General features: G+C 37.4%; 2 protein-coding genes across 4 annotated transcripts; both read right to left on the bottom strand.

Moving 5' to 3' along the window:
• Positions 1-4737: 4737 nt before the first annotated feature.
• On the bottom strand, positions 4738-7226 carry LOC144424294 (uncharacterized). 3 transcript variants are annotated; one of them, XM_078113458.1, is made up of 3 exons: positions 7151-7226; positions 6118-6314; positions 4738-5387 (listed from the first exon to the last, which is right to left on the bottom strand). In XM_078113458.1, the coding sequence occupies exons 1-3, from the start codon at positions 7152-7154 to the stop codon at positions 5148-5150; spliced, it is 441 nt and encodes a 146-aa protein (XP_077969584.1). In that variant the 5' UTR covers positions 7155-7226; the 3' UTR covers positions 4738-5147. The 3 variants fall into 3 exon arrangements, 2 of the variants coding, with proteins under 2 accessions (XP_077969584.1, XP_077969583.1); XM_078113457.1 differs by having other exon boundaries at positions 6853-7220; XR_013476601.1 differs by lacking the exons at positions 4738-5387; positions 6118-6314 and adding an exon at positions 6922-7032.
• Positions 7227-14271: 7045 nt separating this feature from the next.
• LOC144424609 (uncharacterized) lies at positions 14272-16933 on the bottom strand. Its single transcript, XM_078114051.1, has 3 exons — positions 16383-16933; positions 15646-15842; positions 14272-14920 (listed from the first exon to the last, which is right to left on the bottom strand). The coding sequence occupies exons 1-3, from the start codon at positions 16507-16509 to the stop codon at positions 14681-14683; spliced, it is 564 nt and encodes a 187-aa protein (XP_077970177.1). The 5' UTR covers positions 16510-16933; the 3' UTR covers positions 14272-14680.
• Between the last annotated feature and the right edge of the window lie 689 nt (positions 16934-17622).

Genomic DNA, 17622 nt, shown 5'->3' with positions numbered 1-17622 from the left:
CGATCGAGCCAGAGAGAGCGAGTCAAAAACGTTTTTGGGCAACGCGTTGCTTAATTACCAATAAGAACAATTTATTGAATATTGCACAACCGGAAAATTGGTATTTAACCTCCGCGTTACGCTCCATTGACTTTGGAATGTTGTGCGGCTCGGAATGAGGATATTAAGAAATTTAGTACATAGAAATAGTTGGAAAAGTTATTTGAAATTTTTTAAGGATTTTTTTTCTCCTACCCCACAGTCACGACCCAGTGATTTTGACTTATTACAGGCCTCTGAGAGGTCCTGTTAGGAATTGAAGAACATAAGGATGGTTGGAAAAGTTAGTTAAATGTTTTTTTAAATATTTTTTTACACCCACCCCCAGTCACGGTGAAGGGATTTTAAATTATTGCAATATTCTGGCGAATCCTATTAGGAATCTAAAGACATGGGCACGGCTGGAATAATTATTCAATTGCATTTTTTTCTCGTACCCCCAGTCACGCTTCAGTGATTCCAGGTAATATCTCGGAATGGTAATAGGTATGGATGCCATATTTAGGTTATACGAAGCAATTGAGATCAAGTTTATCACAAAAAATGTCGCCACGGTTGAGTGATTACGGACCCGGACATTGATGAAACTCGACTTCCATTAGGAGTTACCGGTTTATGATGTGTTATCCACATTACTCAGGGGTCTAAATGGGTCGGAGGCAGCAAACCGGACGAATTACCATCATTCGTCCGGCGCAACTCGCAACTCGCGTGCATCTATCGACCCCTTCTAACGAGCGTCCTCTTCTACTTCTCTCAAAATATTTCCCTAACCCCCCTGCGCGGGTACCGCCGCAGGCGCGATTTTTCCTAGATCTTGCAAGAGCCCCGTTATGACGAAAACTGTGAATATACGTCATGTGAAATATTGTTTCCATTTATCGCATTACTGAGTTGTAAACGACGTTTCCAGAAATTAATTCTGAGCGAAAGCGTGAAATACGCAACGCAAATGTGATGTACTGGTATTTGCCCTCCGATATAATCTAAGGCAGGGTCGTCTAACCCGTGACCCGTGGGCCATATGTGGCCCGCGCAAACATTTTGAGTTGCCCGCGCTGTATTTTTCGGAATTGAATAAAAAAATTGAGTATTGATGTCCGGAAATAAAAGAGTCGTTTGCAAATATAAACCTGTCAATACAGACGATTCTCTTCGTGTTGAAGAGCTTGGGAAATCTATAGCAGAAGCTTCAATTGCAAAAGCGGGAAAGTTTTCATCGTATTCCTCGGCGCTTAACGAAAATACTGGCATTAAGTCTACTGCTCTTCATGCGTGGAGTTATTATTGATTTTGAAATTCCTGAAGAGTTCACAGCCATTATCCCAATTAGTGGCACGACTATGGACATTGATTTGTTGGGAGCTGTGATGGAAATGATCAAGCGTCTTGCGAAACTTTTGGGAATAACCACTGACGGCGCCCCATGAATGGTTGGGAAACAACAGTTTTATTGTTCTCATAACTGTGAAAGTTTGGGGTGAGGGTATTTTTTTTTTTTTTTTTTTATAAACCTGTAGTCAGTGTAGCAAAACTAAAACATAACTACAATGTTAAGTGGGCCACGCACTTTTTAGTAAATTACATGTGGCCCTTTGGCCAAAAAGATCGGACGACCCTGATCTAAGGTTTCATCTACACGCCCACAGCCTCTTATTGGTCAAAATACATGATCTTACTATTCATCAACAGTCGATACGAAAAAAGATAAACCAGAATTTTGTTATGGTAAAATGTGATAATTACCTCGAGGGTAAAAAATCACAAGATTGTGGTGCTATGTTAGACTACAGCCCTTATCAAAACCGGTCTGTATAAACGGTTTGAGTTTACATGCACGAAAACATGAAATATGCCTAAATGAAGATCCTCGCATAAAACAAACATTGTTCTTGTAATCGTTCCATGTCACGTTACATCAAAATATATATACACAATATATATATACAGTATATACAAAAATACTTTCATACTTCTGTGTGATGGCATTGAGAATGAACATAGACAATCAGTATGAGCGGCAGATCTAATTCTTGTTGTGCAGTTAGCAATCAATAAAACGAGAACATCGGTTGGAGACCGAAGACTTATCAATCGAAACTGTGGTTTCGAATCATGGCTCTGTAGTGACACCGCGTGTCCCATCACTTATTAATTAATACCTCACTAATTATACGACATAATTCATCCAAAATCAATAGGCTTCTGGTCCGAGATGTGATAAATGCACAAAATTTGGAGCAGATTCAACCTTGCCTTCTTGAGATATCGCGTTCATCTAACAGACAAACAGACAAATACCATGAACATACTTACCGATCTTAAGATCGATAAGTAATCGAGCGTGACGACATACTAACAAAATATCATGCTGCAAAGATCGCTATTTCTCAGGCACGCCCTGGCCTAAAACATGCTGAAACTACTGTTCTCAGCTCTTTCAAGGCAAAAATTTGTCAAATCTACAAGGCGATGATAAAATATCCGTTTAACAAAACTTCATTCCACTAATACCGTAGTCAGTTAGAATAGTTTTATTGCTCAAATATCTGTGACATCCAGCGTATAATAACGGTGCTTGTGTTTTGGATTTGATCACAGCAATGTTTTGGCCATTTTATGATTGTCAGTTATTATTTAGGATGGGTAGGTTATAATTTCAACTGGCACCTAGTCCACTTTGATTGCGAAGTATTGATAAATGATCATGCATGGTGCAGGCGATCCGCTACAGTTCGAAATGGTCGAGATTATGAAATTCGTAAAGTGGCGATGAAACACTTCTTGGAGACGTAGTTAACATTATACTCCGAGCAACAGAATACTGACATGATGTGAGAACTGGAAGATTAATATGGGATCGATAAACTTCGTTTCCGAAAAGCTGGCGTATCGGAAATTAGCTATGAACAAGGCCGGGGATCAAAAAATTGCAAGGGGTCCGCGGTGGAATATTTTTTCAAAAAGTACGAGAACCACTGTGATAGCTGCATATGCATTATATCCATCACATACCATCCCGACGTAATCACATCTATTGAAATATTAGATTAATTGGATGTCTCTGATGCTAATTACATGACTGCTTGGGAATTTTTTCGATTAATTGTAAATATATCATAAGAATGTACATGCATTTCAAATGCATTTTGCACCGGGCTGTTAAGTAACAGATGGACGAGGGCACTCTGTTACATTCTAGTTTGAAAAATTATTTATGTCGCTTGCTTTTTTTCGGATTTTTATAGCCAACCTGGATCATTTGTAGTCTTCTTCTCTGTTATCATCTGCGTAGTCTCAGTAGTTGTTTAAGCGGCAGTAGTATTCGTCGGAGTTGTAGTGGTGATAGTAGAAGAAAAAGTGTTCTTATTCGTTAAAACCGCGACTACAATGCAGCAGATTATAACAACAGCGGCAATCAACGAAATGATCGCATTTCTTCTGGTATTTCCTTCAAATAAAACATACCAACGATTTTAAATGTACATTTGATACACTTTATACTTACTTATTCCGCATTCAATATGATGTAGTAGTAAACATGATAGGTAAATAACAACATTATATTATTACCCATTTTATTGTGTTTCTTTTTTTCCCAACTGCTTCAGATACTTTTTCTCTGTTTGTTTCCCATATTCTACCTAAAATCCATTTATAAGTATTTATAATCGGAGTGCTATATTTACAGAAAATGGCAAAATTATGTCATACCAGGTTTTTTGAATTTACAAAATTCTGTTTGTAATTTTTTTCAGGTCAGTCAACGGGGCCGCTATTTTGAAATATAAAGAACTACAATCTTTCAAATTGTATGTCTAACTGATACTAGCTAGATCTCAACTGCAATAGCCTCGCACATTGGGCAAATCGTAGCGCCAATAATAATAATACCAAATTATATTATAAATGTGGAACACGACTAAAATTGGGGATAATGGGTATACTCAATTGTAAAAACGCATATACAAAAATGTTGGATCACTATGTAAAGTGTACTCTTCTATGTCAATGTGGGTAAACCAATATATCTCGCGTCGTTGCAAAATTGCTAGATTATTATTCCAAAGTGAAACAGTTATATAAGAAATTTTAATAATATTTCAAATTTATTCTTGGCTATACTACTTTTTTAAATAGTCCTCGATAGCCATGCTATAGTTTGATTTTTATGTCTTGTTATAGATATCGGGAATAAAACAAGTTTGCTGTCTGAATTACTGGCAGTTCAAGCCGTCAATCGGCCATTTTAATTGACGTGAATACCACTTCTCTTCTATGTCATCTTACCGGACTATTCATTTACTCTTAAGAGACCAAATGCATCCAAAAGAAGCGTATGGACGAAGATATTTTGTATACTCTGCAAATGTCCAATAATTGAACTACCCAAAACTGTCTTGCTGTCTTTGCATTTTCAAAGTTCTATCTTGTATAAATCATCAAGCGACTACCTCTTGAATAAGATATATGTCTCAGACTGTGAGATCATTCTCCTCAATACCTTGGATGTTCTGGTTATGCGGCAGAAATATAAATTAACAACGATCGTCTGCAGATTACAGAAACATAAACTAGTTCATTCTTTCTCCACCATACAGGCCGGTTTCGGTATCTTTTTTTTTCATCGCAGAACTGATATGTTCACTTTCACCTAAAAACCCGCAATGGTTTTTTCAATACGACACTAGATGAAGTAGAAATTTTATTCGAATACAAAGTATGTCACACTTTCATAAGGAAACTGTCAGTATCGATTTTTTTTTAATTTTGTATGTATGTAATTATTATGGCGTTCAAGATGCAAACTTAATGATTTTGTCAACACATCGTTGAGATATACAACATGCATCGTTTTCCAAAATAAAATGAGTTTATTGGCTTGCTCCAAAACATTGGCAATTTGGGCAAATCTAACCGATTTTTATTGTCAGTTCTTTTGCAGATGACTTATGTCAATTATATTGGCATTCTTCTACAATTGAAACGCCAGTTTATACATCTACAAATTTATGAGAAATTGACAGATAAGAAGTATCACGGGATTGGCGAATATTAGAAAAAAATCATATACGTAATAATCGTTTTAATCTCTGAATAAAATCATTTTAACATGATCCATCGAGGTAATCAACATCGGTTGGCCTTTTTTTGTCATTTAGATAAGTCTGACATACAACTCCGTATGCTAGTGATGTGACAAACCAATTTGCCATCCCGTTCTTGTCTGTTGTCTCGTCTACATGTACCATCAGCATAACTCCGGTAAAAGTTACGAACGGAGACCCTAGGTCGGGTTGCCATTTTGACCATTTGGTGTATGCACCCTCAGGTGATATCACATTCGTCTAAAAATAAGTCAATTGAATTTGAGAGATAGCATGGTTTAATTAAAGCAATATTAATAAGTTAGTTCAAAGGTTGGAATTGCTGGGAGAATTCGATTGGGGGGGGATAACAGCAATATTTTATTAAACTCATTTTAGTGTATCTATGGATCGTTTTGTTATTATGAGGTTGTTTGTTGTTTTCGCTGATATTTTTCTTCTTTTTATGAAAAAACTGCTTTCCTCATCTACTACTAGACCAATTGCTTCGAAATTTTAATGGTTTAAGAACGTATTTTTCGCTTGAGATCTACTACTTAATTTATTTCTAAACTTCATGTGTGCTTTATGATTCTATGTGATTCGATTTTCCGTCCGAAATTTGTGTGATGACCTCTTCAAAATTAAAAAATTATTTGTAGCGGTTCAGCGACCTCTCTCATTCTACGCGAAACGCGTCAGTTTTTTCCATCGTACCGTACAGTAGACTACGTAAGGTTTCTGTAAAAGGTAAGGTAGGCTAATGCTTCGCTTTGGCATTCGTATCTATATATTTAAGCATCATTCTCTTGTTTAAAAAAATATAACTACAAAATATTTCGTTGCCTCTACCAGCCTCTACCAGCCTCTAGCAACAGTTTTTGGCTTTTGCTAATTTTTTGGAATTGTTTAATTAACGCATGGAAAAACATATACAAACCCTTTTGAACTCAAATGTTTTGATTTAGTGTTTTCTAAGACAGTTAATTACCTCAGGATCAATCTGTAAACTTGTCCATAATCTTCTACGGTATCCTCTTTCCGGCCTCACATAGTCCATGAATGCGTTAAGAGCATTTTCATCCTTCGGAGAACCAATTACTCCATTCTTTTTCAAACAGGCGTCAACCGCATCATCATAATTCATGTTGATTGATTTATCGATTTCAATCCAGTAACAAGCCGGATCTGCAGAATAAGTTAAGATCGATCAAGTTTATTCTGTTCAAGCTCAAAATTTTTGGAAATGAGTAAAAACAGAGAGGTTTAAATATAACTTGTTCAGTCAATGAAACCTATCCGAGATATTTAAACAATAGGTGCAATCGTAATTCATTTTGAACCCGAATTGTTATAGTACATAGCGCGTTTACTACCAATCAAGAAACGTTTGTTTATTCAATGATAGAATATTTGTAGTAGCGCACAGAAGTCCTATAAATCATTTGTCACTATAGGATAGTTGTATATTATGCATTCCCTCCATAAAAAATCTACCCGACGTGAACATTTTTTTTGAATTAATAGATTAATTGGATGTCTCTGATACTAATTACTTGACTGCTTGAATGACTTGTTTCGATTGATAATAAATATATCATTCGCATGCACATGCAATTCAAGTGCATTTTGCACCCGTCTGTTAAGTAAGAGTTTGAAACCGGGACCTTGTTACCCTTTTTATTTAAAATTATGCCCTTTTCGTTTTCAGATATTTATAGCCAACCTGGATCAGTTAACATCTGGATAGTCTCAGTAGTTGTTGAAGCGGCAGTAGTATTCGTCGGAGTTGTAGTGGTGATATTAGAACAAAAAGTGTTCATATTTGTTACAATCGCAACTACAATGCCGCTGATTATAAGAACAACTGCTACCAACGAAATGATAACATTTCTTTTGGTATTTCCTTCAAATAAAACATACCAAACATTTAAAATGTACATTTGATACACTTTATACCTATTCCGCATTTAATATGATGTAATCGTAAACATGATAGGTAAATACCAACATCACAATATTACCCATTATATTGTATGTCTTTGTTTCTGAACAAGTCTATTTGCCAAATTGTGTTCCTTTGTCTCTTGTGTTCGACCTAAAATTAATTTACAATTATAAAACATAAAAAAACGTAAAATTATAATTTATAAACGGATTTCTATATTTAAACAGAAAATGAAATTTTTATTATACCTGATTTTTTGAATTTACAAAAATTCCGATTGTAAATGTTTTTAGCCCAGTCACCGGATTCGATATATGGAAATATAAAAAACTACAATCTTTCAAATTTGTATGTCTAACTGATACTAGCTAGATCTCAATTGCAATGGCCTCACACATTGTGCGTCTCGACGTAGAGCCAATAATAATACCAAGTTATATTATAAAAGTGAAACATAACTAAGATTGAGGATAATAAGTATACTCAATAGATCTCTCGTATCTTCCAAATTGCTAGTTTATTATTCCAAAGTGAAAGAGATGTATTAGAGAATTTTGAAAATATTTCAAAATTATTCTTGACTATACTACTTTTTCAAATAGTCCTCGATGATTTATGATCATGCTAATTAGTTTCACTTTTATGTCTTGTTATAGATATCGGGAATGAAACAAGTTCACTGTCTGAATTACTGGCAGTTCAAGCCGTCAATCGGCCATTTTATTTGACGTGCGTTTCCTTGAAGACTGGCGTGCCGATCCGGACAAAAATTGACATGAGGGTCGGGGTTTAGAACTAACTAATCCTAACTTACTAAGAATATTTTTCAGAACGATCGAGCCAGAGAAGACGAGTCAAAACGATTTTCGGCAATGCGTTGCCTAATTACCGATAAGAACAATTTATTGAATATTTCATGACCGGAAATTTGGTATTTTCCCCTCCCCGTTACGCTCCAGTGACTTTGGAATGTTGTGCGGCTCGGAATGAGGATATTAAAAAATATAGTACATGAAAATAGTTGGAAAAGTTATTCGAAATTTTTTGAGGATTTTTTTTTCTCCTACCCCCCGGTCACGACCCAGTGATTTTGCCTTATTACAGGCCTCTGAGAGGTCCTGTTAGGAATTGAAGAACATAAGGATGGTTGGAAAGGTTAGGTCAATGTTTTTTTTTAAATATTTTTTTACATCCACCCCCAGTCACGGTATAGGGATTTTAAATTATTGCAATCTTCTGGCGAATCTTATTTAGAATCTAAAGACATGGGCACGTTTAAAATATTTATTTAAATGCATTTTTTTCTCCTACCCCCAGTCACGCTTCAGTGATTCCAGGTAATACCTCGGAATGGTAATAGGTATGGATGCCATATTTAAGTTATACGAAGCAATTGAGATCAAGTTTATCACAAAAATGTCGCCACAGTTGAGTGATTACGGACCCGGACATTGATGAAACTCGACTTCCATTAGGAGTTACCGGTTTATGATGTGTTATCCAAATTACTCAGGGGTCTAAATGGGTCGGGGCAGCAAACCGGACGAATAACCGCCTTTCGTCCGGCGCAATGACCCGCGTGCATCTATCGACCCCTCCTAACGAGCGTCCGCTTCTACTTCCCTCAAAATATTTCTTTACCTTCCCCCTTGCGGGTAACGCCGCAGGCGCGATTTTTTCTAGATCTTGCAAGGGCCCCGTTATGACAAAAACCGTGAATATACGTCATGTGAAATGATGTTTTCATTTATCGCATTACTGAGTTGTAAACGACGTTTCCAGAACTTAATTCTGAGCAAAAACGTGAAATACTTAACGCATATGTGATGTACTGTTATTTGCCCTCCGATATAATCTAAGGCAGGGTCGTCTAACCCGTGACCCGCGGGCCATATGTGGCCCGCGCAAACATTTCGAGTGGCCCGCGCTGTATTTTTCGGAATTGAAAAAAAAACAATTGAGTATTGATGTCCGGAAATAAAAGAGTCGTTTGCAAATATAAGCCTGTCAATACAGACGATTCTCTTCGTGTTGAAGAGCTTGGGAAATCTATAGCAGAAGCTTCAATTGCAAAAGCGGGAAAGTTTTCATCGTATTCCTCGGCGCTTAACGAAAATACTGGCATTAAGTCTACTGCTCTTCATGCGTGGGGTTAATGATGATTTTGAAATTCCTGAAGAATTCACAGCCATTGTCCCAATTAGTGGCACGACTATGGACAATTATTTGTTGGGAGCTGTGATGGAAATGATCAAGCGTCTTGACTTGTTTTTTGCGAAACTTTTGGGAATAACCACTGATGGCGCCCCATCAATGGTTGGGAAACAACAGTTTTATTGTTCTAATAACTTTGAAAGTTTGGCGTAAGGGTATTTTTTTTTTTTTTTATAAACCTGTAGTCAGTGTAGCAAAACTAAAATATCACTACAATGTTACGTGGTCCACGCACTTATTAGTAAATTACATGTGGCCCTTTGGCCAAAAAGATCGGACGACCCTGATCTAAGGTTTCATCTACACGCCCACAGCCTCTTATTGGTCAAAATACATGATCTTACTTTTCATCAACAGTCGATACGAAAAAAGATAAACCAGAATTTTGTTATGGTAAAATGTGATAATTACCTCGAGGGTAAAAAATCACAAGATTGTGGTGCTATGTTAGACTACAGCCCTTATCAAAACCGGTCTGTATAAACGGTTTGAGTTTACATGCACGAAAACATGAAATATGCCTAAATGCAGATCCTCGCATAAAACAAACATTGTTCTTGTAATCGTTCTATGTCACATTACATCAAAATATATATACAGAATATATATAATATATACAGTACATACAAAAATACTTTCATACTTCTGTGTGATGGCATTGAGAATGAACATAGACAATCAGTATGAGCGGCAGATCTAATTCTTGTTGTGCAGTTAGCAATCAATAAAACGAGAACATCGGTTGGAGACCGAAGACTTATCAATCGAAACTGTGGCTTCCAATCATGGCTCTATAGTGACACCGCGTGTCCCATCACTAATTAATTAATAACTCACTAATTATACCACATAATTCATCCAAAATCAAAAGGCTTCTGCTACGAGATGTGATAAATGCACATGCAAAATTTGGAGCAGATTCAACCTCGCCTTCTTGAGATATCGCGTTCATCTAACAGACAAGCAGACAAATACCATGAACATACTTACCGATCTTAAGATCGATAAGTAATCAAACGTGACGACATACTAACAAAATATCATGCTGCAAAGATCGCTAATTCTCAGGCACGCCCTGATGTCTAACTGATACTAGCTAGATCTCAACTGCAATAGCCTCGCACATTGGGCAAATCGACGTAGCGCCAATAATAATAATACCAAATTACAGTGGCGGCGCGTCAATAGGGCCAACCGGGGCAATGCCCCGGTTGTTTTTTCGGTATAATAAAAAATATTTGAAAAATACCTCAATATCCGTTGCACAGACTGTCTACTCTAGCATATTCTCCCGACATGGTTCATTTTTCGCTCGCAAAGCCTTCGCCGAACGTCGACGGGGCGACGCCGATTTTGCCCCGGTTGCTCATTGTATATCGTATTCTCTCTTTTATCTTCCACTCGCCGCGTTTGTCTCGTTTGTTTTCTGTTTCTTTTACTAAATCATCGGGGCCGATCGGGGCTAGCCCCGAAATTATGACGACACAATGCCGACGTTTCTTACAACAACGTGTTGACATATCCACGCATTCCTTCTCGTTCGTTGGTTGCTTGAAGAGTTGATAGTTTCCTCGCTTTCGTTTTTGTCGCTTTTTTCGCTATTTGAATCAGTTAGAGACCTTTAGTGCTTTGCCATTTGCTCCTCACTTCTTTCCGTCTTCGCATTTCTTAGCCCTAGACCTCATAATGAATAAGGTTGATGCACTACTTCGCACTCCGTTTTCGCAGCTGCCGCTGGAACAAAGATTAGGTACAACGTCTTGGGCCTTAGCAGCCAAAAAATTGTTCACTGGAACAATCCCATGACGGAGGAAAGCGTCGGCGTACATTCTGCGCAGGAACTTGGTATAAAAAACACGAATGGTTGTGTTACAGCGAGGACAAAAATGCACTTTTTTGTTTTTATTGCCTACTTTTTGCTACCCCCGTGACTCACGTTGGAGTAAATTTGGTTTTAGAGATCTTAAACATCTTTCCGAGCGTGCCAGGGATCATCAATCTTCTATGGAGCATCTGGACAATGGAGTAAAATACCGAACATTCGGAAATGTTAATATTGCAGCACAGTTGGATGAAGGACGCGCGGTTTCTATTCGTCGGCACAACCAAAACGTCGAGAAAAACCGCCATGTTCTCGGTCGATTGATAGATGTTTTGAAGTTCATTGGTTGTCACGAGCTGTCCCTCCGTGGGCACGATGAACGGGCTGACTCTTCTAATAGAGGGGTATTTTTGGATATGGTGGAATACACCGCATCCCTAGATACAGTATTGAGAGATCATCTTGATGCCGCAACTGTTTCGAAAGGGACATCTAAGGATATCCAAAATGATTTGCTCGACTCAATGTATAAAATTTATTTACAACATTTGGCTCTGGAAATTGAGAATTGCCAGTTCCTTTCGATTCAATCTGACGAGACAACTGACATCACGTGCGTTTCCCAACTGGCTGTGATTTTTCGGTTGTGAAAGATGGTAAACCTACCGAGAGATTTCACAGCTTTGTACCAATCGTTGATCGCACGGCTTGCGGGATATCGGCTGTACTGAAAGAAGTGTTACAGCCTTACAACGCGAAGTCAAAATTGATAGCTCAAACTTATGACGGCGCGGCAGTCATGAGTGGGTCGAAACATGGTGTTCAAGTTTATATAAAAGAAGATTTTCCTCATGCGCATTTTTTACATTGTTATGCACACCAATTTAACCTCGTTATTAAAAATATGTGTCTTGATACCCCTCTCGTCCGTATATTTTTTGCAAATGTTTCGGGGTTTTCTTCATTTTTTTCCGTTTCGCCGAAGCGCTCTGACCTCCTTCGCCAGATATGTAGCCGCCGTCTCCCAGCTTGTGCACCAACACGTTGGAACTTCCAATCACGCGTGGTGTAGGGCGTGTCCGAAATTAGGTCTGAGCTCATTGAGTGTTTCAATGGCATTCAGAGCTCTCCGGTTTGGGACGAACGCTCTGTGAGGGAGGCGGCAGGTCTAAAGCGTCTGCTAGAAGATGGTGAGTTTTCATTTTTTCTCGCTTTTGTCTCCACAATATTCTATCACGTGGATGTATTATACGGCGCATTGCAGTCAAGGCTAATGGATGGAGCGTCTGTGCAGTCGTGTATTTCAGACTTCTGCGATGCTGTATCTCGTATCCGGGAAACAATAAAATACGACGACACATGGAGTGCTTCTTTACGCCGCGGGCAAACAACGCAGCGTTTGATTTTGTCTGCAAAGGAATGCTGTGATATTCTGGTGAATCAAAAGGCGATGCGCACTGAACACCTTGCCGCGTTCTCTTTGATGAACCCCAAAAATTTTTAAAATTTGCACGTCAATTTCCCATCCATTTGTTGGCTACTGTCTCCAAATTTAACCCCATGATAAACGTGGGTAAATTGGAAAATGAATTGCGATGTATATACACCAATCAAACTTTTTTGAACATCACATCAACTTGCGCGCTCTATGGGTTCCTCATAGATAACACTCTAGTAACTACCTTTGCGGCGTCTGCAAAATTTCTGGACATCATTTTGACGACGCCTATTTCTTCCGCCGATGCACAGCGAACATTCAGCACGCTGAAGCGTATTAAAACGTATCTTAGAAACACAATGAAGCAAGATAGATTATATTTCCTTGGCTGTTTTATCCATTCACATAGACGTTATTTCTGGGATGCATGACTTTAATCAGCGCGTTATTGAGCATATTGCTTCCAAGAAACCGCGGCGTGTTGCATATATGTTCAAGCAGTAGAAGTCTAGCAGCATATATATCTATGAGTGAGCGACGCATGTCCTTATCTTTGCAATATCTTTCCTTTCTTCATAGTAACGTTTTAAACCTTATTTTAGGTTTTGTCTGCTTTCCCGAAATTTCTGTTAATATGTCATTGTGTTTATCTGGGTAAATATTGCCTTTCCTTTTGAAAGAGGTTTCAAAATAAACTATGTCTATATTTATTAATCCCTTGACTTGGACCGGTTTTAAAGACACTTTCTTATCGTTAAAAATTGTCGCTTTTGCCGATTGGTTGTTACCGATGGAATGGTTTTTATACTCATAAAATGATGGGAGAACTTACAGCGCTCATCCTGTCCCCGTAGATGGGGGTGACTTGGTCCCGCAGTAGCTTTCCCCGGTTGTCAAAATGACCACGCGCCGCCACTGCCAAATTATATTATAAATGTGGAACACGACTAAAATTGGGGATAATAGGTATACTCAATTGTAAAAACGCATATACAAAAATGTTGGATCAGTATGTAAAGTGTACTCTCCTATGTCAATGTGGGTAAACCAATATATCTCACGTCGTCGCAAAATTGCTAGTTTATTATTCCAAAGTAAAACAGTTATATAAGAAATTTTAATAATATTTCCAATTTATTCTTGGCTATTCTACTTTTTTAAATAGTCCTCGATAGCCATGCTATAGTTTGATTTTTATGTCTTGTTATAGATATCGGGAATAAAACAAGTTTGCTGTCTGAATTACTGGCAGTTCAAGCCGTCAATCGGCCATTTTAATTGACGTGAATACCACTTCTCTTCTATGTCATCTTACCGGACTATTCATTTACTCTTAAGAGACCAAATGCATCCAAAAGAAGCGTATGGACAAAGATATTTTGTATACTCTGCAAATGTCCAATAATTGAACTACCCAAAGCTGTCTTGCTGTCTTTGCATTTTCAAAGTTCTATCTTGTATAAATCATCAAGCGACTACCTCTTGAATAATATATATGTCTCAGACTGTGAGATCATTCTCCTTAATACCTTGGTTGTTCTGGTTATGCGGCAGAAATATAAATTAACAACGATCGTCTGCAGATTACAGAAACATAAACTAGTTCATTCTTTCTCCACCATACAGGCCGGTTTCGGTATCTTTTTTTTTCATCGCAGAACTGATATGTTCACTTTCACCTAAAAACCCGCAATGGTTTTCTCAATAAGACACTAGATGAAGTAGAAATTTTATTCGAATACAAAGTATGTCACACTTTCATAAGGAAACTGTCAGTATCGATTTTTTTTGAATTTTGTATGTATGTAATTATTATGGCATTCAAGATGCAAACTTAATAATTTTGTCAACACATCGTTGAGATTTACAACATGCATCGTTTTCCAAAATAAAATGAGTTTATTGGCTTGCTCCAAAACATTGGCAATTTGGGCAAATCTAACCGATTTTTATTGTCAGTTCTTTTGCAGATGACTTATGTCAATTATATTGGCATTGTTCTACGATTGAAACGCCAGTTTATACATCTACAATTTAAGAGAAATTGACAGATTAGAAGTATCATGCGATTGGCGAATATAAGAAAAAAATCATATACGTAATAATCGTTTTAATCTCTGAATAAAATCATTTTAACATGGTCCATCGAGGTAGTCAACATCGGTTGGCCTTTTGTTGTCATTTAGATGAGTCTGGCATACAACACCGTATGCTATTGATGTGACAAACCAATTTGCCATCCCGTTCTCGTCTGTTGTCTTGTCTACATGTACCATCAGCATAACTCCGGTATAAATTATGAACGAAGACCCTAGGTCAGGTTTCCATTTTGTCCATTTGGTGTATGCACCCTCAGGTGATATCACATTCGTCTAAAAATAAGTCAATTGAATTTGAGAGATAGCATGGTTCAATTAAAGCTATATTAATAAGTTCATTCAAAGGTTGGAATTGCTGGGAGAATTCGATTGGGGGGGATAACAGCAATATTTTATTGGACTCATTCTAGTGTATCTATGGATCGTTTTGTTATTATGAGGTTGTTTGTTGTTTTCGCTGATATTTTTCTTCTTTTTATGAAAAAACTGCTTTCCTCATCTTCTACTAGACCAATTGCTTCGAAATTTTAGTGGTTTAGGAAAGTATTTTTCGCTTGAGATCTACTACTTAATTTATTTCTAAACTTCCTGTGTGCTTTATGAGTCTATGTGATTCGATTTTCCGTCCGAAATTTGTGTGATGACCACTTCAAAATGAAAACAAATTATTTGTAGCGGTTCAGCGACCTCTCTCATGCTACGCGAAACGCGTAAGTTTTTTACATCGTACCGTACAGTAGACTACGTAAGGTTTCGGTAAAAGGTAAGGTAGGCTAATGCTTCGCTTTGGCATTCGTATCTACATATTTAAGCATCATTCTCTTGTTTAAAAAAATATAACTACAAAATATTTCGTTGCTTATGGTTAGCCTCTACCAGCCTCTAGCAACAGTTTTTGCTAATTTTTTCGAATTGTTCAATCAACACATGTAAAAACATATACAAACCTTTTTAAACTCAAATGTTTTGATTTAGTATTTTCTAAGACAGTTAATTACCTCAGGATCAATCTGTAAACTTGTCCATATTCTTCTACGGTATCCTCTTTCCGGCCTCACATAGTCCATAAATGCGTTAAGAGCATTTTCATCCTTCGGAGAACCAATAACTCCATTCTTTTTCAAACAGGCGTCAACCGCATCATCATAATTCATGCTGATTGATTTATCGATTTCAATCCAGTAACAAGCCGGACCTGCAGAATAAGTTAAGATCGATCAAGTTTATTCTGTTCAAGCTCAAAATTTTTGGAAATGAGTAAAAACAGAGATGTTTGAATATAACTTGTTCAGTCAATGAAACCTATCCGGGAGATTTAAACAATAGGTGCAATCGTAATTCATTTCGAACCCGAATTGTTATAGTACATAGCGCGTTTACTACCAATCAAAAAACGTTCGTTTATTCAATAATAGAATATTTGTAGAAGCGCACAGAAGTCCAATATATTATTTGTCACTATAGGATAGTTGTATATTATGCATTCCCTCCATCACAAATCAACCCGACGTGAGCATTTTTTTTTTGAATTAATAGATTAATTGGATGTCTCTGATACAAATTACATGACTGCTTGAATGACTTGTTTCGATTGATTATAAATATATCATTCGCATGCACATGCAATTCAAGTGCATTTTGCACCCGTCTGTTAAGTAGGAGTTTGAAACCGGGACCTTGTTACCCTTTTTATTTAAAATTATGCCCTTTTCGTTTTCAGGTATTTATAGCCAACCTGGATCAGTTGTGGTCTTTTTTTCTGTTAACATCTGGATAGTCTCAGTAGTTGTTGAAGCGGCAGTAGTATTCGTCGGAGTTGTAGTCGGAGTTGTAGTGGTGATAGTAAAAGAAAAAGTGTTCATATTTGTTACAATCGCAACTACAATGCCGCTGATTATAAGAACAACTGCTATCAACGAAATGATAACATTTCTTCTGGTATTTCCTTCAAATAAAACATACCAACAATTTAAAACTTTAACACTTTATACTTATTCCGCATTTCATATGATCTAATCGTAAACATGATAGGTAAATAACAACATCACAATATTACCCATTATTGGACACGTAGTGGACATAACGATCGTTTCAATATTATGTTGTTGTTGTTCTTGTTCTTGTTCTTTGACACGTTTTTAAAAAGTCGCTTTTCTCTTCGAATACTGGACCAATTGCTTTGAAATTTTCAGTGGTTAAAGATTAATTTTTTCGCTAGAAGGCTATTACTTTTGTTTATTCTTAAATTTTATATGAATCCTATGAGATATGATATTTCATACAAAATTTCGCGGTATTTATTTTTACTCATGGGAACACTGTTTTTTCCCTTATTTCAAGCGGTTTCGCGATCGATTGTCTTGCTCAGTACTACAGCTACTGTAGGTCGGTACTGGTAAGTTGCCATACCGGTGCCGTAACGCAGTGAAATTGACTTATTCCTTCCGCGGTATTACTAATGCTGCAATGCAAGTTTTATAGCCTATCGTATGCGGAACGGAATATCAGACCTACAGGTTCGGTACCGGTACTGGTAGCTCAGTACGTAAGAACGATACTGGTACTGGTGCCGGTACCGGTGTCTTACCACAATGAAATTACCGTAACTTATTCTTTCACGGTCCTACCAGTGCAGTAATGCAAGCGTTGTAGCCTTTGTAGCCTACTATATTTGTTTATTTTGATGAGAGTCTACTGGAAACAACAAAAAATTTGAAAGGGAAGAATTGTTCTGTGATCAATTATCTGTCCTAAAGTGTAAACAACATAAAATTTGCAAGGGAACAACTGTTCTGTGATCAATTACCGTATATGGCCTACAGTGTACAGGTAAGATGCTGGCTGACTGCTAACCGGTACTGGTAGCTCAGTACGTAAGTACGATACTGGTACTGGTGCCGGTACCGGTGTCTTACCACAATGAAATTACCGTAACTTATTCTTTCACGGTCCTACCAGTGCAGTAATGCAAGCGT

The sequence above is a fragment of the Styela clava genome, chromosome 6 (genome assembly GCF_964204865.1).
Source record: "Styela clava chromosome 6, kaStyClav1.hap1.2, whole genome shotgun sequence".
Lineage (NCBI taxonomy): Eukaryota > Metazoa > Chordata > Ascidiacea > Stolidobranchia > Styelidae > Styela > Styela clava.
Note: the sequence above shows the minus strand (reverse complement) of the source record. Positions and strands in the feature narration are given on the sequence as shown.

Bases quoted from the DNA above. Each gene is read 5' to 3' on its own strand.
- LOC144424609 (XM_078114051.1), bottom strand. From the start codon at position 16,509: ATGAACACTTTTTCTTTTACTATCACCACTACAACTCCGACTACAACT. The intron at 15,843-16,382 runs GTTGGCTATAAA...CTTATTCTGCAG, and splicing joins AAAGACCACAACTGATCCAG to GTCCGGCTTGTTACTGGATT. The intron at 14,921-15,645 runs GTAATTAACTGT...ACTTATTTTTAG, and splicing joins GTTTACAGATTGATCCTGAG to ACGAATGTGATATCACCTGA.
- LOC144424294 (XM_078113457.1), bottom strand. From the start codon at position 7,096: ATGCGGAATAGGTATAAAGTGTATCAAATGTACATTTTAAATGTTTGG. The intron at 6,315-6,852 runs GTTGGCTATAAA...CTTATTCTGCAG, and splicing joins CCAGATGTTAACTGATCCAG to ATCCGGCTTGTTACTGGATT. The intron at 5,388-6,117 runs GTAATTAACTGT...ACTTATTTTTAG, and splicing joins GTTTACAGATTGATCCTGAG to ACGAATGTGATATCACCTGA.